This window comes from Haliotis asinina, chromosome 7, assembly GCF_037392515.1.
Source record: "Haliotis asinina isolate JCU_RB_2024 chromosome 7, JCU_Hal_asi_v2, whole genome shotgun sequence".
Lineage (NCBI taxonomy): Eukaryota > Metazoa > Mollusca > Gastropoda > Lepetellida > Haliotidae > Haliotis > Haliotis asinina.
In genome coordinates this window covers 1,882,401-1,903,133 of record NC_090286.1, presented here as the reverse complement: position 1 = coordinate 1,903,133, position 20,733 = coordinate 1,882,401, and the positions used below count along the sequence as shown (strand labels likewise).

At 43.0% G+C, this 20,733-nt stretch overlaps 1 protein-coding gene across 3 annotated transcripts in view; it reads right to left on the bottom strand.

The window, feature by feature from the left end:
- LOC137292167 (receptor-type tyrosine-protein phosphatase epsilon-like) overlaps positions 1-20,733 on the bottom strand; it is a 53,375-nt gene that overhangs the window by 23,886 nt on the left and 8,756 nt on the right. The window contains exons 6-21 of one of the 3 annotated variants that reach the window (XM_067823720.1): positions 18,666-18,815; positions 18,213-18,356; positions 14,624-14,773; positions 14,180-14,329; positions 13,707-13,856; positions 13,289-13,438; positions 12,921-13,058; positions 12,484-12,601; positions 11,197-11,285; positions 10,733-10,932; positions 10,344-10,431; positions 10,040-10,116; positions 9,692-9,728; positions 9,459-9,556; positions 7,965-8,090; positions 7,545-7,690 (exon numbers count right to left, since the gene is read on the bottom strand). In XM_067823720.1, coding sequence (XP_067679821.1) covers positions 7,545-7,690; positions 7,965-8,090; positions 9,459-9,556; positions 9,692-9,728; positions 10,040-10,116; positions 10,344-10,431; positions 10,733-10,932; positions 11,197-11,285; positions 12,484-12,601; positions 12,921-13,058; positions 13,289-13,438; positions 13,707-13,856; positions 14,180-14,329; positions 14,624-14,773; positions 18,213-18,356; positions 18,666-18,815 — 2,011 coding nt within the window. Of the gene's footprint in view, positions 1-7,544; positions 7,691-7,964; positions 8,091-9,458; positions 9,557-9,691; positions 9,729-10,039; positions 10,117-10,343; positions 10,432-10,732; positions 10,933-11,196; positions 11,286-12,483; positions 12,602-12,920; positions 13,059-13,288; positions 13,439-13,706; positions 13,857-14,179; positions 14,330-14,623; positions 14,774-18,212; positions 18,357-18,665; positions 18,883-20,733 lie in introns of all 3 variants that reach the window. The other 2 variants (XM_067823721.1, XM_067823722.1) reach the window with 2 other exon arrangements.

Below are 20,733 nucleotides of genomic sequence, written 5' to 3'. Positions count from 1 at the left end.
TTCATGTATGTAAATACCAAATACCAGATTTAGTGGGTATGGGCAATAGACCCAACTACCAAAATCTATGTGGTGAATATTCATTACTGGTTCTTTTGGATTTTCTAGAACGGGAAATCGATATTCCCTACCTGCCATTTCATCCGTCATATCGATACCACCTTCCCGCTAAACCACACTTTTATCGGCCATCTGGTTGACAACACTCGCCGTTGGTACCAAAGATGGTCGCCTCAATCCTCTTGCGTTTTCTGCAGAAAGTCTATTCCTTTCGTAGCAGGCCCAACTTTTAACATTTTACCGCTCCCCTGTTGCTATGCAACCATTCATAGGGGTTGCGCTGACCATTTTCGGGCCTTTTCGTCGGTGCCGGGAGATATCCCATACATATATTGTCTTGACTGTGGTACTCCGTACCTTAATGGGCGTGTGGTCCTCACCCACATTGTCAGGTCAATGCCACCTTTGCGTCTTCGTTGTTTAACACAACATCAGGTGGCTCCCCGCCCAGCCAGTGCACCGCCTGTAATTTCTTCTCCTTCAGAGCCCACTATCCCTTCTCCTTCCAACCTTTCACTCATACAACCACCGCGGTCCCCACGTCACCACGAGGATTCCTCGGACGGTGGGTGGTTATCGAGCGGGTCAGACGAGCCTACCCGTCGCTCAAATCCACCTGCTCAACCGAATTCACCAGCAGTATCCTCTGAATCAGAATCATATTAAGACTATCCACACGTGTCCAGAGCAACCTAAAATAATGTCGTACATCATTTCTATATCTATCTATATATATATATATGTATTGCAAACGTATTCCATTTTACCCTTTAGTATATGTCTGTATTTACAATTACTCGATCATATAACGTCCTATATTTTGTAAATTTATATTCTACCTATTTAACCATGTAACAAGTAATTGATATTATCTCCTTACTATACTCTCCATATTCTTTCTTAGATTAACCTTGTATACTGTCAGATGGCTATAATTTTATTGTTCATACAATATGTTACACGCACAGTCTGGAGAATTGGTAATTCTTTAACTTTCCTGTACCTGTACTTGTCTATATGTAGTGTTGATAATGTTTATCTGTCAATACTGATAACACCCGATTCGCATCTCTCTTTAACGTATTCCTATAATCCCTCGCTCGAATTTCTATGTTGTTTGTTAAAGTATGTTGCACCACAAAGTATGTGTCTTAAGTCTTTATAATAATATCTTGTCGATGATTACAACCACATCAACGTATTCTGGTGTGGGTCGCTCGTAAGCTTAAGCCCAGTACACACGGGTTAATGCGTCGTTTGTACCTTGTATCGTACTTTGTCTTCACAAGTTCCTTACTTGGCTACATACCTCCATGGAGCATAATATCCAATTCAGGTCGTTGTCATCCATATTACCATGTCTCTAGAACTTCACTACTGTTTACATTATGTCACAGAGGTTGGTTGTGGTTTAACACTTTTTCTCAAGTGTTGCAGCTCCATAACCGATCAACGTTCAGTTGGGACAGAAGTTACACACGTCCCCCACTGTCATCGGACCCCCGCCAACATCGATCATCTGACTCCACACTTCAGTGCGCTCACGTCACAGCCAATGCACACGCCAGACGACTTAACACACTACGTTGTCCATCATCGCCTAGCATCGCAGATGACATTGTTCTGCCACCCATCCATGGCACGATCGTTCAACTTGATCTGCTGCTCGTCGGGTAAACAACATGTTTGTCCAGGCCAATCTACTGATGTGCGGACATTTTTCAACTTCTCACGAGGTTGTCTAGCAAGATCATCCTGTTGGATCTTACCACGCTGTGTGTTTCATAACTAACTCTTCGCTGTGTGTTCAATCTGACATTCGTTGTGGAGTTCGGTAACAGTACCGGGCAGTTTATGCTGAACTCTTCCTGCCCAAACTAGTGACAGTAAATTCGTTTGGGGACCGATGACCAGTGAACTTTGTGACATTTGAGCTTGATCAGAACATGTCTGCTCATACACAGTGACATTTAATCGTCGTTATTATTTTTTTAACTTTAACGGAATAGGACTTGTGCTGTTGTGTACATGCTTTTGGTGCTCGTTCGAAGTAACACAGGAGCCATTCTCTTTCGCTCGTCAGTTAGGTACCTTTGGCATACTGGTCGCTTTTGCGTTTCATATTAAATTTCGTCAGAAAGATTCCACATTTACTCTTCGATTTACGTGCTCCTGTATTGCTTCGTCTCTATGTTATGTTATGTTTTTTTTTTACATCCCTTCCATGTTCTCATGTTCACTTATTCCGAGCTGTGGGCAGCTCTTGTCCACAGGCGGAGGATGTTATAAGGTGAAAATTGCAATCGTATACAAGAAACGATTTATACATCTATCACTGAGATTTGCGGTTAGTTCGGCATAACACCAATGCTATTACTATTGGGTAATATATTAAGGGATGGAAAAGGGAAATAAATGTCGAACAACTGAACAGAACAGATTCGTCAAGTAGCAATTAAATCTGAGTCACTGATTAGAATTAAGGGAGATTTCCAATCACGAGGTACGACATGAGACCAGGGAATGATGTAACTTCTAACGAATCAGAGAGATGGTAGATGGTCATGTGACAAGGGTGGAGCAGGCTCGAACACCTTAAAAAGATACCGCAGCACTAAAAAGGTGCGAGGTGCGGTGCGGGTTGAAGAGACAGCAGAACGTTCACATCCCGAGAGCTTGCCCTACCCTGTCCAGGCCAAGATCAATGGTTATGAAGAGAGGGATCGAGTAAACCGATGTGAGTATAGAAACTTGTGTTGAGTTATTCATTGTATGCCTCAGTGCCAGTACACGAATGATATGCGCTAGTTAGGAATCCCGGTCGTCAGACCAGTTATTCCTAGATGTAGCCCCGGACAGACCAAGCGAGTATGCCACCAGAGCTGGCAGCACCCCCAATAAGGCAGAACGGTCGTCGTAACGGGTAACTGGTAAGAGGGTTTACTAACACCCAAATTCCAGTTACGACAATAATAGTTTTCAGCAGATACGAGAATACCTAGAACGCTACACGCACATGGGGTCCGGGTGGGCTGTAGATAAAATCGATAACGTCTATCTAGATATAGCTAACTACGTGCCGTTCAGAGGTGGGTCATACCTAGCCTTGCCTCCCTACTATAAGAACAAACAAGCCATAGTAAACGTTAAGAATAGAGGAAACGATTGCCTGAGGTTATCTATCAGGTCAGCCTTATTTCCAGCTGCCACTAATCCGAACAGACCTTCTAATTATCCACAGGACGATGGGCTCAACTGGGATGGTATAGATGAACCCACCCCAATATCCCAGATCACTAAAGTAGAAAAACAGAATAATCTGGCTATAAATGTCTTTGGACACGAAGGTAACACAACAATAATACACAGGGTCAGCCCGGTGAAGGATTGTCAAGTTATTAATTTATTCATGATTCAAAAAGGTGAAAAGTATCACTACACGTGGATAAAACATCTCAGCCGGTTGTTGCACGACCAGTCGAAACACGTTGGGGAAAAACACTTTTGTGTACGATGCCTACACTGTTTCAGTCGGGCCGATTTATTAGAATCCCACCTGGAGGATTGCCAAGGTGTTGGGCAGACGGCCATACGAGTCGACATGCCTAAGGAAGGTGAAAATATCCTAAAATTCGACAATCACAAGAATCAAATGTCTGTGCCTTATATCATATACGCCGACTTCGAAGCCTTGGTGGTAGGGGAATCATCCCCCAGTGGGAGTTTCACCCACAAAACACAAGAGCATAAAGCCTGTTCGTTTGGATACATTGTTGTCCGTTGTGACGGGGAAACGAAAGCTCCGGTAGTGTATAGGGGTCCTGACGCGGCTGAAAGGTTTCTAAAGTGCTTGCAGGAGGAAGAAAAAATTATTAGGAATACATTGTATAAAATCGCTCCAATGCGTATGACCAGAGCCGACATGCTAGCTCACGCCAGTAGCACTAACTGTCACGTGTGCGACTCGCCACTTAACGGTGATTCGGTGAGAGATCACTGTCACATAACTGGTAAGTATAGAGGCGCCGCTCATAACGCGTGCAACCTCAAGCTTAAAATCAACCCTAAGACAATAAACATCCCCGTTGTCTTTCACAACTTGAGAGGGTACGACTCTCACTTGATCATGCAGGCCATCGCGAAAATCGATGGTAATATAACGTGCATCCCCAACAACATGGAGAGATACATCTCCTTCAGCTTAAACGGACTTAGGTTCATTGACTCGTTTCAGTTCCTCCTGTCGTCACTCGACAGTCTGGTCAAGGCCAACAATACCTTCCCTATCACAGATCGATACACAGACGCCGAGACTAGACACCTGCTCATGAGGAAGGGCGTATACCCATATGAGTACATGGATAGCTGGGCTAAGTTCACAGAGACCAGACTACCTCCTATCGACTGCTTTTATAGCAAGCTGAATGAAGCGTCCGTCTCACGAGACGATTACTCACACGCGATTAACGTATGGAATAAACTGGGTTGTAAGAACCTTGGTGATTATCATGACCTGTACTTGAGGACAGATGTACTGCTGTTAGCCGACGTGTTCGAGACGTTTCGGCAAACATGTTTCAAGCAGTATAAACTCGACCCCGCATGGTATTACACCAGCCCAGGTCTGTCGTGGGACGCCTTGCTTAAAAAGACAGGAGTTAATTTAGAATTGCTCACAGATTACGACATGCACCTATTCATTGAGAAAGGCTTGCGAGGTGGGATTTCCATGGCATCCAAACGATACGCGAAAGCAAATAATCAATACGTGAAAGGTTACGATCCTAACAAACCAACCAATCACATTCTCTACCTCGACGCAAATAACCTGTACGGCTGGGCCATGAGCCAGTATCTACCTACAGGAGGATTCGAATGGGTACCAAACGTTGATGTTATGAGCATTGCATCAGATTCGAACAAAGGGTATATCCTCGAAGTTGACTTAGAGTATCCCAAGGAATTACACACATCGCACAACAGCTATCCCCTTGCCCCCGAACGTATGAAAGTTAACACAGACTGGATGTCTGAGTACCAACATAACTTGTCAGGTGGTCGTGTGGCGGACGTTGAGAAACTCGTGCCTAACTTAATGAATAAGACCAAGTACATAGTTCACTATCGCAACCTACAGCTGTACCTGTCATTGGGTATGAGGCTGACCAAAATACACAGGGTGCTCATGTTCGACCAGAGCCCATGGATGGAGCCCTACATCAGAATGAACACAGACCTACGAAAAAAAGCCACCAGTGATTTTGAGAAAAATCTCTACAAGCTCATGAACAACTCGGTGTTTGGTAAGACTATGGAAAACCTGAGGAAACGCGTAACCGTGAAACTGGTTAGATCTAGTGAGGAAGACAAGCTCAGGAAATTGATAGCCAGTCCGGCATTCAACCGTAATAAAATATTCACAGACGACCTAGTTGCCATACACATGAAGAAAAGCCATATAAAATTCAACCGACCTGTTTACGTTGGGATGAGTATCCTCGATTTATCCAAACACCTGATGTACGACTTTTACTACAACGAGCTCAAAAAACAGTACGGCGACAGGTGCGAAGTGCTGTACACTGACACGGATTCCCTGCTGATGGAGATTCGAACCGAGGACGTGTACGAGGACATGAAAAAACACATCGATTTATACGACACCAGCGACTATCCTAAGACCCATACTATACACAGCACGGTAAATAAAAAGGTCCTAGGTAAGATGAAGGACGAGTGTGCTGGCACGCCAATAGCTGAGTACATAGGTTTGAGACCTAAGATGTATTCCATATTGAAAGCCGACAATAGTGAGATCCGAAAAGCTAAAGGGGTTAAGAAGTATGTGGTGAAACAACACATCAAACACGCCAGATTCAAGGAGGCCCTGTTCAAAACCCGTACCTTTAGGCATAAGATGAACACGCTTAGAAGTGATGGACATAAGATATACGGACTGACTATAAACAAGACATCCCTATCGCCTATGGACACGAAACGTTGGATAGCTATTGATGGTATAAACACATACGCGTATGGACATGAAAAAATTTGAGGCTATTTATTACAGCCCGCGTGGATATTGGAAAGGAGCTAGCGCAGTAGATAAGCTAGCTAAAATGGCGCGAGTATCACCAGAGAAAGCCAAAGCGTGGCTTGAAAAACAAGCCCTGTGGCAGATCTATTTGCCTGCACCACGCTACGTACCTAGAAGGAGTTTCGGAATTAACATACCTAATAGCATTCACCAGGCAGACCTACTGTTCCTACCTCATGATAAGAGGTACAAGTATGCCTTAACCGTAGTGGACGTAGCCAGTCGTTACAAGGAAGCCGAACCCTTGACCACGAAAGATTCGGCCAAAGTAGCCAAAGGATTAGAACGTATATACAAACGCAGCCCGCTGACTTGGCCAACAGAGCTGCAAGTTGATCCCGGACGGGAGTTCATGGGTGCCGTTTCACAACTGCTAGCCAAACACGATACAAAGGTCAGACGTGGCACGGCCGGAGCCCATCGCAGCCAAGCTATAGTTGAGAGATTTAATAGGACTTTGGCTGAGCGCTTGTTCGGTCATCAATATGCTAGGGAAATGACAACCGCTGGAAAACGATCGACTGAATGGGTAGCGAGGTTACCCGAGGTGGTGTCGGCAATCAACCATGAAGTAACCCGGCTCACTGGTAAGAAACCGGCAGACGCTATCAAACTAAAATCAGTGTTAGCAGAGTCGTCTGCTCCATTGCGTGGAAAGGAGAAACAGATACCAGATAGGGCCTTAGTTAGGTATCTATACCAGCCGGGGGAACATGAGGGCGATAGCCGTAAGCGAGCCACCGATCCTATATGGTCAGTCAAAACTTACAACATAGATAAAGTGGATATGAAAGCCGACGAACCTAACTTGTACTACTTGAGGGATGGGCCGGGTAGGGGATTTGTAAGAGAAGAATTATTGATCGTACCGTACGGCACAGTGTTACCGCCTGCCAAGTCACGGTAAACGTGATGGCGTGGCTTTGTAGTAGGGGTAATAATAGCAAGAGCTAATGGTCCCACCAAAGCCTCATTTAGTAAATGAGGCTTTTTAGAGGGGTTTTTGAAAAGTGTTTTCGGACTATCATTCCCTATACTACTCAGTGATCAACAACATGAGCATCGATCTGCGCTATTGGGAACCGATGACATGTGTCAACCAAGTCAGCGAGTCTGACCAACCGATCCCGTTAGTCGCCTCTTACGACAAGCTGAATCGCCTTCTATGGCAAGCATGGGTTGCTGAAGGCCTATTCTACCCCGGGACCTTCACGGGTCACTGCCATATAGGTGGAATATTGAGTGCGGTGTTAAACAACAATCAATCAACCAACCAATCCCGCCCAACCCGACCTGCAGGAGCGCGCGATATCTATCACAAGGGAATCGTAATAAAATGTAACATTATGATCATATTACAAGAACTGTATCGTGTCTTCTTACAGACCTACAATGTACCAAAAGAGGTGAGGTGTCGGGACTGGGCGTCTTCCGGACTCGCCACAGGAACTCCATAAGGTTAGTTTCGTCTGGAGTTCCATGGTCCGGCCATTTTGTGAAGTGGAACTGGTAGAAAATTCTGTGTTCCCCTGTCTGTGAAAAGGAAGAGAATACCATTAATAACTCCAATTATTCCAAACATGCACAGTTCAGGTTGTGAACATAGAAACTCTTCCCAGTTTCAACCATCATTTACGTATCACTGTCTTCGATATAATTTAATTTGTTTCACTGCAATCGAGGAACATTTATTTCTTTTTGTCCTAGTTTGAAGTAACGCAAGATACTGACAACCCGCCATTTCCCGAGAGAAAAGAAAAGTCTGCATCAGTCTGTACTAACGAAAGATAATGTCACACTGCATTACCTGCTTGACCGTAGCAGTGAGTTCTCTGATGACCCAGCATGCCCTCTGAATGACTTTGGTGACACTGATGGAAAAGGGTCCCGCTTCAAGGTCACGTGTGTCGGACCAGTAGGGTTCACACTTCACCTAAATGAAGATGTTTAAACCACACAGGACAAATGACTAAACATCTGTAAACGTTTACGAACAAACGCAGTCACTTAAAGGATATGCAAACTGCACATCAATATATACTCGCCGAAAAAGACAGTGTGCATTTATTATTATCATTTCACAAAGTAAACATCAGAGGAGCACGAAATTTAAAACCAGAGATGCGTGAGTGTTTTGTAACAGAGAGGTACACGTGTTAACAAAACTGCAAAGGATATAGCCCACGCGACCCGCTATAAAAGCAACGTCAAGATTTACAACAGGCGATCGATACATGGCTATGGGTATGCCATGGTCTGGTTCTACAGAGTGGGAATTTGACAACATGTTTACTGTAACATGATCGCCCATGTTCAAGGAGACTAAGAGTTACCACCCCTGCGCAACATCCAGAGATTCGACTGGTTCATCTGCGTAATCACTGTCACCAAGCAACAACAACAGCTCGCAGCATCTCCAGCTGCAGTCAGATTCATCCTCAAACCGTTATCAATCGCCTACTAATTATGTATGTTTCGGCCTACGTCCGATGGTGGAATGGTGCAGACGACACCTCAGACATTCATTGTTTTGGTGGAGACGTGTGATGTTTACGGATGAGTCTCGTTTCCACTTGTCAAATGAAGGCTACGCAGATGCGTGTGTAATGGAGAGATAGTGGCGGAATTGTTCGGATGGCATCACCGGTCGTATGAGAACGCAATTGGTGATAGTGAACGGCACTTTGAATACTCTAGGGTACCGTGATGAGTTTCTCGCACCCGTTGTCATTCCTTTTCTCCAACATCACGACAAAACACGTCAGCATGACAAAACACGTCCACATACAGCACGTGTTGTGCAACAATTTCCCCAACAACAACAACTTGATGTCTTGCCCTGGCCTGCAGTATCACCGGATCTTTCCCCAACTGAGCATGTTTGAGATGAAATTGATCACCGCTTTCGACATCTGCCAAATTCTCCCGTACGGCTACATGATCTCCTAGTAGCGATTGTCCACAGGTGGAATAACACTCCCAAAGTATTTCCTGCTCGACTAATCCCATCCAAGAAACGTTGTAGTGCAGCCCAGCCGTGTTTCAGACCAACGGCGGCCATACACGTTATTGAAGTTTTGACTTTCTGTTTTGACCATTTCAACTTCTGGACCCCTTTACGTCACTAAGGCGCAATAAAAACATTTCACATTCTTCATGTGTGCAGACAAATGCATGTGGTTATGCAATATCATTGCCTTTGGATGAATGTGTTATGTCATTTATCTGTGAGAGTTTTTTTTGCGATGCACTGTTTATTGTTTGGGTTAGTATAGTTAATTTATTGACAAAACTGTTTTACCTTGCCCATTTCCGTCAAGTTGGTCAATATGACGATCCTGGTCAAGTTCTTCTGATATATCATTCTCCAGAAGTCAGTTACAGTCTTCTTATTCGGTGCTATGGTAGTTATAAATAAAACACAAATTGTATGAACACATGCATATGTTTACATGAAATCGATATTTTTATATCAGAAAGAGAGAATTATGCCTTAATGATTTCACTTTATGAAGACATGAATGTGTTTTTCACCTTGAGCTGCAATATAGGCTTGCTCCCTCGAAAATCCCTGAAATATGAGGAGCTTGGTAAATATTGTTTGTTCTATTCGTTTCTTGACAACAGATACTTCAACCAACAAACTGCCATAGTGATGGATATAAGCAGATTCTCTATGATGAAGCCCCTGTTGTAAGTCGACACAGAGCATTAAACCTAACAGTACACATGTATACATCCACATCCATTCAGAATTGTAACAGTTTTACTTATACAACTAGATATTTGTATAACGCCGATATCCAGTTAGTTCAACTGCTGAAGAGCGCTTTTTACTTAAGTGTGTCTGCTGTGAGAAAAAATGATAAAGATCTAGATTACATTGATGTAGCTGGCGTTGATGTAGTCTGAGAATGGATCCTCGGGAAGCTTGTCCAGGACCACCCGGTTGTAGTCATCTGTGGTAGACAAGGAAATGGTTTACTGTAACACCCTTACCCATATGACTGAACATGAATATGTTACCGAAGTTTATAATAGGTCGTGGAAATGGTGCCAATACTCACATGGGTAATACTGCTGGTAGACAAGGAAATGGTTTACTGTAACACCCTTACCCATATGACTGAACATGAATATGTTACCGAAGTTTATAATAGGTCGTGGAAATGGTGCCAATACTCACATGGGTAATACTGCAGGAATCTGTTTTTGCCTGTGTTCCCTTCAAGCTGAGATGCTTCATACGTGTGTGTGAACCCAGAGATCAGTTTCTACATGTCAAAATTACATAAGATTCCATGCATACAAACACATGGATACGATCTGTTATGTATAATATCATCCCAAGATTAGCATAAATAAACGAATATTAGTTTTTGAACAAGAGACGTAGCTTTATTTACCCTGGTAGCTGATAAGTCTAATATTGCAAGTAAAATATAGATTAGGAAACAAAACGATTCGGCTCCTATATTGCCATTGGATCTCAGTGGTTACTGGTAAACACTGCATGAGATCCTAAAATGAAACCACCATGAAAGAACCAGCCGCAATCATGTTAGGATGGCACACCTGGTACTCCTTCTCAAATCCTTGTTTTGTAGCCTGCATATCTCTGATCCTGTCCCCTAGCTTGTCCACGTCCACCTCCGTACTGATGGCTGGTCCAATGTTGTAGTATGTACTAGCTGTGTTCTCCCCAGAACCATCAGCATCACGCCCCGTCTCCTCCTCCTCCTCCTCATAACCAGCATTCGCACTTGGCCCTACTGCTGGAGAAACACATTTCATAGAACTAATTTAAGGGAAACAACTGCTTGTCAACTGGTGCTTATAAAATAGTTTCACACAAATATAAACTATTTAATAACGTGAGAAAACTCATTTGTACACAATCTCTGACGAATAAAACCAGGCCTCCGTGATGCAGTGAATGATGTCTCTGGAAGACCTACAGCAGTTCAACATCTCGCTATCTATACATGAACGCTGATTCCTAAATGTTGAATGTTGGTTGAATGATCTTTATATCTTACCATGCAACTCTGGTTCTTGTGGTTCAAAGGCAGACACGTCCTCATACACAGAATTATCAGTTCTCGTCTTGTTGGCATTTCTTTTTCTCCTTAAACAATGCGAGGACGTTAGATATCTATGCAATGCTTGGTTAAAGAAGTCGCCATGCTACTGAAGGCTAAATTCTTAATTTATGCATGTTGTCCAATCTTCTAACCTTAATGTTCGACTGAAAATAGGAACACACAAATCCTTTTGTCTGCTTTAATATTGTAGGATCTTTCGCAGGCGAAATTGGGGCTCGGTAAAAGATCGATATTCCTAAATATCGTCGATAGGAAAAAGTACATACATTAATGATTATCAGTATATCGATAATAGCGTACATAAACTTTTGTGATAAAATCAAGTTTCAGTCTACTCATACAATCCACAAAGTTAGGTTATTGTTCATGAGACTATTTTAAAGTATGTTCAGGACACTTTTTTGTCACTGTTTTGGTAGTTCATGCATAAACATGTCACTGCTTACCAATAGTGTGGAATATATTCATTTCTTTCAGACTTTGTTTTAGTTAACGGTTATCGTTCGTATTAGTCCTCCATAAGCTAAATGGTTTGCGTTAGCGGCAATGGTAGTGTTTTACATTGCTTCCTGTAACATCTGTTTTACCATTGCTCCCAAACCATACAGATGAATTCCTAATTACAAGGGATTACAAGCAAAATTCGTCAACATTTATCACATCTTTCTTATTTATTTTACGGTATGACATCGATGTATGTTTTTTATTAAAATAATAAAAAGCGTTAAGGTTTTTTTTCAAAATTGTCTTACGATTGTTATTGTGTCAATACGTTTGTTTACACAGAAGGAGCCATTTAAACTGTAAGATGTTCTACCGTGTTCGGCTGTTACAGTGACTTTACAGACTCCAGTGAAGAAATGGGTATGTACTTTTGATGGTGGCGACATTCCATTTTGACATGAAAGTTGTTTTCGAACAGAAGCGAGGATAGTACGTTGCCAACCTTTGCTCGATTCGTTGGCATATAAGAAGACTGTTCATTTCCTCTATGCTCCACAACCCATTTGCGTTACAGTCTGCCTGTGGATTAATATGTCTAACAATTGTCGTTGAAAATCTTAAACGATTTTTGAGTTATAAACCGGAAACAAAATGATTACGGACGGACGGAAGGACGGAAGGAAGGAAGGAAGGAAAGACAGACGAGGCGTCGACTATATCCCATCTTCCCCCAGTACACGCCGAGAGGATAAAAAAGACTAATGAACGTGAATGAACCTGTAGAAGAAAACTGCAAGAACAGTGACAACAGCAACCACAGCTACAACAACTCCACCAACCGCACCACCAACGACAGGACCATTTCCGGACGATTGCGATGAAGATTGCCCTTGGGCTGAAAACATAAGAAAACAATGCACTCATAAGTAAGTAACCTAGATGAGTTGAACACGCTTTGTCATTATGGCCTCATGTGGGAGAAACGCACAGGGGAAGGGAGCAATTAATGTGCCATTATATAGTTGACAGTGAATCAGCCTCATGTGGGAGAAACGCACAATAAATGTGAATTGGTTTCGGGTGAATATTTGACAGTGATATATACTGGTTTTAGTTTGACAGAATACCAGAGTGAATGCTGTTAATCAGTCAGGGTACATATAAACCTTTACTGACAGGAGACAGTTGCTATCATTTAACACCACGTAATGTACCTTGTTGACAGGTGTCGTTGACCCAGCCTGGACTGCAGCCCTTGAGACAGGTTCCAGTGACATGGTGACAAGGTTCATCTTCCACACAATGTCCACACGTGGAGGAACAGTTACCACCAAACGTCCGTGACTGACATTCTGCAAGTAAATGTACATTGACAGGGCGTACTTAGGATTTGCCTCAAAATTTTTAATTAGTTTGAGAGAAAACTAGCTAGGTCATATATATTATTATTATATATATATATATAGCATGCACGTTAATACGCAATTTGAAGCATTTGTGTTAATCGTCGATACCGACTCAAATGTTTATATGAAACTGTAACAGTATTTATTTTAGCATGTTGCATGAGAACATGACATACCCAACATACAGTCCACTCCCTCCCATCCTGGCTGACACCCTCCATCACACCGCCCGGTATCACGGGGACATGTGCCCGATACGTCCTTACACTTCCTGGCACTGCAGTTACCACGGCAACCAGGGCCATAACTCACGTTTAGTGTACACTCTGTAAGATAAGCATAGCGGCTAACACGCATTTATCCAATGTAACATGCAACAAAGATATTACGCGTGTATGTCACACACTTTTAACTACTCTGATATGATAATTAATCTCAAAGAGTCGACAAATACATGGATAACACTCTCCTGGTGGAAACGTTTTATTCAGTAATCCATGAAACTTCAGACATTTTGACCCTGACACAATCGCCATCAATAGCACCAGACTTCCATATTGCACTAAAAAAATCATACGTGACATTGTAACATACCTGATGTACAGTCCATTCCCTCCCATCCTGGTTGACATCCTCCATCACATCGACCTGTATCATGGGGACACGTGCCTGACACTTCCTTACACTTCCTGGCACTGCAGTTACCATGACAACCCGGACCATAATTCACGTTAAGTGTACACTCTGTAAGATAAGTATCAGGACACACACTGCAATTCCTGTCAGTACTCACATACTGGGAACAGCATAAAGGCAACGAACTTTAGAGAAGTGCATCTTGACCATGGTAAAGGTATTGCGCGTGTATGTCACACGGTAGTAGCTACACTGTTGTAATGATTAATGTCAAAATGTCGACAAATGCATAAATGGCATTGCCATAATCGAAAAAAATGTATTCAGTAAACAATGGATAGTTCAGACATTGGATTCTTACATTATCGGTATTATTGACACCACACTTCCATATTGCACGTAAAAACATCATACGTGACATTTTAAGATACCTGATGTACAGTCCACTCCCTCCCATCCTGGTTGACATCCTCCATCACATCGACCTGTATCCCTGGGACACGTGCCTGACACTTCCTTACACTTCCTGGCACTGCAGTTACCATGACAACCCGGACCATAATTCACGTTTGGTGTACACTCTGTAAAATAATAACAATAGCAACACACACTGCAGTTCTTGCCAGTACTCACCGCATGGAAAAATACATAACTGCTACCCATGTCAGAGGAGAGCTTTGGTGCTTCTTGTGCGAGGTTTCTTGTTCTGTTTATGTGGTAGTAATTACATATACTCTGTCTATTGTTGACACAATGATATTCCAGCCATGAGACACTGGTGCCTGGACCAGACGATCAGCTAAAGGATATTACATGCAACGATCGAAACTGTCAGGCACCACACGGGAGAGGTTATACGTGACTATGTGACACACCTGATGTACAGTCCTCTCCTTCCCATCCAGGCTGACATCCTCCATCACATCGACCTGTATCCCGGGGACAGGATCTCCCTTCTTCCTTACATTTCCGGGAACTGCAGTTTTTAACACACCCAGCTCCATATTCCTTGCCATCGAAACATTCTGAAGGAATGTTCAAAGATATTATGTCATTTCACTGTATCCTCTATCCCGTATTGTTCAATGTCTCGTTGGTTCATGTTTAAGATTATGAACGTCCGACTACTGTAGGTTTCAGTACATCCGATCCCGTATTTCACTTCTTTAAAACATTTCGCAGGAATATTCAGATAAAAACACGTTTTCATATTGATCACCGTATCCTTAGTTCAGGCAGTCAAACTGTTACTTTCATTCTTAGTTACACCTGTTTCAGGGAATCTCGGACGCACATCTCTTTTTCATCACATCATTTTCCTGTGATAGACAGGTGTCACGACAGCCCATGGTACCTACCTATAACAGAGTCGGCACTACAGCCCATGATTCCTAAGTGTAACACAGTCTACATCCTTCCACCCAGCACTACAGAACACGCTTCTTACCTGTAACACAGTCTACATCCTTCCAACCGACACTACAGCCCATGCTTCCTTCCTGTAATACAGTCTACATCCTACCCGTCAGCATTACAAACCATATTTCCTACCTGTAACACAGTCAACATCCTCCCAGCCACCAATGCAGCCCATGCTTCCTACCTGTAATACAGTCTACATCCTTACAGCCACCAATACAGTCCATGCTTCCTACTTTTAATACAGTCTACATCCTTCCAGCCAGCACCACAGCCCATGCTTCCTACCTGTAACACAGTCTACATCCTCCCAGCCACCAATACAGCCCATGCTTCCTACCTGTAATACAGTCTACATCCTCCCAGTCACCAATACAGCCCATGATTCCTACCTGTAATACAGTCTACATCCTTACAGCCACCAATACAGCCCATGATTCCTACCTGTAATACAGTCTACATCCTTCCACCCAGCACCACAGCCCATCCTTCCTACCTGTAACACAGTCGACATCCTCTCAGCCAGCACCACAGCCCATGCTTCCTACCTGTAATACAGTCTACATCCTTACAGCCACCAATACAGCCCATGCTTCCTACCTGTAATACAGTCTACATCCTTTCAGCCACCACCACAGCCCATGCTTCCTACCTGTAATACAGTCTACATCCTTCCAGCCAGCACTACAGAACATGCTTCTTACCTGTAATACAGTCTACATCCTTCCAACCAACACTACAGCCCATGCTTCCTTCCTGTAATACAGTCTACATCCTACCCGTCAGCATTACAAACCATGTTTCCTACCTGTAACACAGTCTACATCCTTACAGCCACCAATACAGCCCATGCTTCCTACCTGTAATACAGTCTACATCCTTACAGCCACCAATACAGTCCATGCTTCCTACCTTTAATACAGTCTACATCCTACCCGTCAGCATTACAAACCATGTTTCCTACCTGTAATACAGTCTACATCCTTACAGCCACCAATACAGTCCATGCTTCCTACCTTTAATACAGTCTACATCCTTCCAGCCAGCACCACAGCCCATGCTTCCTACCTGTAACACAGTCTACATCCTCCCAGCCAGCACTACAGCCCATGCTTCCTACCTTTAATACAGTCTACATCCTTTCAGCCACCAAAACAGCCCATGCTTCCTACCTTTAATACAGTCTACATCCTTCCAGCCAGCACCACAGCCCATGCTTCCTACCTGTAATACAGTCTACATCCTTACAGCCACCAATACAGCCCATGTTTCCTACCTGTAATACAGTCTACATCCTTTCAGCCACCAAAACAGCCCATGCTTCCTACCTTTAATACAGTCTACATCCTACCAGCCAGCACCACAGCCCATGCTTCCTACCTGTAACACAGTCGACATCCTCCAAGCCACCAATACAGCCCATGCTTCCTACCTGTAATACAGTCTACATCCTTTCAGCCACCAATACAGACCATGCTTCCTACCTGTAATACGGTTTACATCCTTACAGCCACCAACACAGCCCATGCTTCCTACCTGTAATACAGTCTACATCCTTCCAGCCAGCACCACAGCCCATGCTTCCTACCTGTAACACAGTCGACATCCTCTCAGCCAGCACTACAGCCCATGCTTCCTACCTGTAATACAGTCTACATCCTTACAGCCACCAATACAGCCCATGCTTCCTACCTGTAACACAGTCTATATCCTCTCAGCCACCAATACAGCCCATGCTTCCTACCTGTAATACAGTCTACATCCTTACAGCCACCAATACAATCCATGCTTCTTACCTCTAATACAGTCTACATCCTTCCAGCCACCACCACAGTCCATGCTTCGTAAATGTAATACAGTCTACATCCTCCCAGCCACCAATACAGTCCATGCTTCCTACCTTTAATACAGACTACATCCTTCCAGCCAGCACCACAGCCCATGCTTCCTACCTGTAACACAGTCTACATCCTCTGAGCCACCAATACAGCCCATGCTTCCTACCTGTAATACAGTCTACATCCTTTCAGCCACCAAAACAGCCCATGCTTCCTACCTGTAACACAGTCTATATCCTCTCAGCCACCAATACAGCCCATGCTTCCTACCTGTAGTACAGTCTACATCCTTACAGCCACCAATACAATCCATGCTTCCTACCTGTAACACAGTCTAGATCCTTTCAGCCACCACCACAGTCCATGCTTCGTAAATGTAATACAGTCTACATCCTCCCAGCCACCAATACAGTCCATGCTTCCTACCTTTAATACAGACTACATCCTTCCAGCCAGCACCACAGCCCATGCTTCCTACCTGTAACACAGTCTACATCCTCTCAGCCACCAATACAGCCCATGCTTCCTACCTGTAATACAGTCTACATCCTTTCAGCCACCAAAACAGCCCATGCTTCCTACCTGTAATACAGTCTACATCCTTTCAGCCACCACCACAGCCCATGCTTCGTAAATGTAATACAGTCTACATCCTCCCAGCCACCAATACAGCCCATGCTTCCTACCTGTAATACAGTCTACATCCTCCCAGCCACCAATACAGCCCATGCTTCCTACCTGTAATACAGTCTACATCCTCCCAGCCACCAATACAGCCCATGCTTCCTACCTGTAATACAGTCTACATCCATCAAGTCACCACTAGAGCCCATGATTCATACCTGTAGCACAGTCTACATCCTTCGGCCAAGCACTGCAGTCCATGATTCCTACCTGTAACACGGTTTACATTTTTCCGGCCAGCACTACAGCCTATGCTTCTTACCTGTAACACAGTCTACATCCTTCCAGCCACTACTACTGCATATACTTCCTACCTGTAACACACTCTACATCGTTCCAGCCACCACTATAACCCATGATTCCTACCTGTAACACAGTCTACATCCAGCCAGCACTGCACTGCAGCCCATGCTTCCTACCTGTAACACAGTGAACATCCTTCCAGTCAACACTACAGCCCATGGTTCCTACTTGTAACACAGTCTACATCCATCCATCCAGCACCACAGCCCATGCTTCCTACCTGTAACACAGTCTACATCCTTCCAGCCAGCACTACAGCCGTGGTCACATGCTCCAGTCACGTGGTTACATAATGATGAGGATGTACCACAATGTCTACTGGAGCAGTTCTTGTTACAACCGTGTCCGTATGTGCTGGAACATTCTACCGACGGAACATTATTACACAGGACAATATGGCTGATAGACAGATTGACAAAGACAAATCTGTGTGTAGTCGTTAAATACATGTCAGGTGAGTGAATGGTATGAGACAGATAACATGTATATGTAATTATTGTTTATAGACAATCACAGAAGACTGAAATCTCAACATACTGTGTGTAGTCGTTAAATACATAGTTACAATAGCAATGTTGTTCTTCACTATTACATAAGTGAATCAGAAATGGGATCTGCAAACAGTGTTATGAATGACACTGTAATTTGACACATTAAAGAAAGTCTTCCACACCTGATGTACAGTCCACTCCTTTCCATCCAGGCTGACATCCTTCATCACATTGGCCTATATCCCGGGGACAGTGGCTCCCTGCTTCCTTACACATCCGGAAACTGCAGTTTTTAACACACCCAGGGCCGTACTCAACACTGTCGACACATCCTGTCAAGAATCCCCAAACGATCTGTTATGCTTGGGTTTCTCTGTGTTTCTGGTGGCCACGGCAGTCCTGTTTCCCCAAAATGGGAATTTGGCTAGTTGTCACCTCCAACATTAGTACGTAAGTCCAAAAAATTACCAGGAGTTTAAAACGTAATATTCGTGTTATTTTCATATTTGATAACATTTCTTACAATCGCCAGTGGGTGAAGGGATGGTGTAAGTCCAACTAGGGCCCTAAACCCAATGGTCCCTAGTACGGTCGAGCTTTTTATATTGCATTGTCCAAATAGTACTGTTCGTTTTAACTTTCCAGGTTTTAATTAGTTCTAATTGTGATGTTTTATTGTTTTACTCTCCTTTGACGACAGGTTTCTATTGTAGAAGTGATATTTTCATGCTTTTCATAACTCAGTTTGGTTTGTTTGCTGTGAACTATTTTATAACTATCTTATATAAATTGGTGTTACAGTGTTTTATTCTTTACAAGGAAAATAGGAATAAAAATATTATATAATTCATAAAAAGGTCACTTAAAATATTGAAGGTTGGTGGTAGTGTTCTAAAGTTTGTGGTTTTATGTATATGTCAATCATATTGACATTTAATACGGTATGGAAAGTATTCCAGATGCATTTTATTTATCTGAAACGTTTCTATTGCATTTGTGGTTCAGAAAAGTGCTGGATCAAGAGTATTGTCTCACTTTGGAATATTGTGTATCACATGACCCTAATTTATAGCTCCCGATTGGCTAATTTAAAAAATTCCCATAATTGCACCAATCTGGGTACTCATCTAACAATACTTCAATATAACACAGTACAACAACAAGGAACAAGGTCCCCCAGGCATACCGCTGTAGTTTTCATCGGACAGTTCAGTTTGATACTTTAACATGATGTATTATAGCTCTGGTGTCAAATCAAACAGTATTGCAAGTATTGATTCATTTTTCTACAACCATGGTTGTGTAGATGTATATATGTGCATTAGGTTTATTGTTTGTTTTGTGAGTGGAGAGGAGACATATACATGAAAGCGTTTGCACTTGGCAGGTCACATGTGAACTCATGGTCTAGTCATCAAGATCACATACTAGGCTCTATTCCACAAATGGGTAAGATGTATTCTCATTTGTCCACATATGTCTATTTTTTATGTACAGCTTTCTAGTATCTACAAAGGGTTACCAAATATTTATCTGGCTGTATGTTTTTATAGTTGTGAACTTTATTGCCTGTGAATATATGTGTACATATTGCTAAGTTTAACAGTTTCTTAGGCAAACTAGGTTACTGGACCATGAATTATTTCCCTTGGTGGCACAACCAATGTATCATGTAATTATTTCACTTGCTCAGTTATGTTGAATAACTTCATTGTTGGATTACAGAATTTATTGTGGCAAACTGCTTGTGCTGCCTATGCGAAACATCATGTATTGTACAAATTTTAATAAGAATGTTATGTCATTCCAGGGCTTACAATTACCAATATGAACTTCTAAATAAACCACCCCTCACCCCCCTACAGCGAGTCATGTGATTCTTGGCGCCTTAACCAGCTGCAACACTATTATCCGCATGTTCTGTTTCAATGTGAAATATGTTCTCGTCACGATATGGCTGAAACACTGCCGATGTGACGTTAAATATTAACTCACCCATCTAAAGTCAAATTTTGTTCGACCTAGCTAACTTTTGCTCATGGTCTATCACGGTTTCCGAGATGGTCTGTTGGTGAAAAGGGGCTTCTGACCCTCAGAAGGTCAAAGGCACACCATGTTTTGGTCCTAGCCCACTTACGTTTCCTCATGGCCTGTCGCGTTCTGATGGTTCTCTCACGTTACTCGCGTTGTGATCAATGTTTTGAATCACGTTGGCGCGTTCTGTCAAGACTGTCTATGAAAGAAACGTGG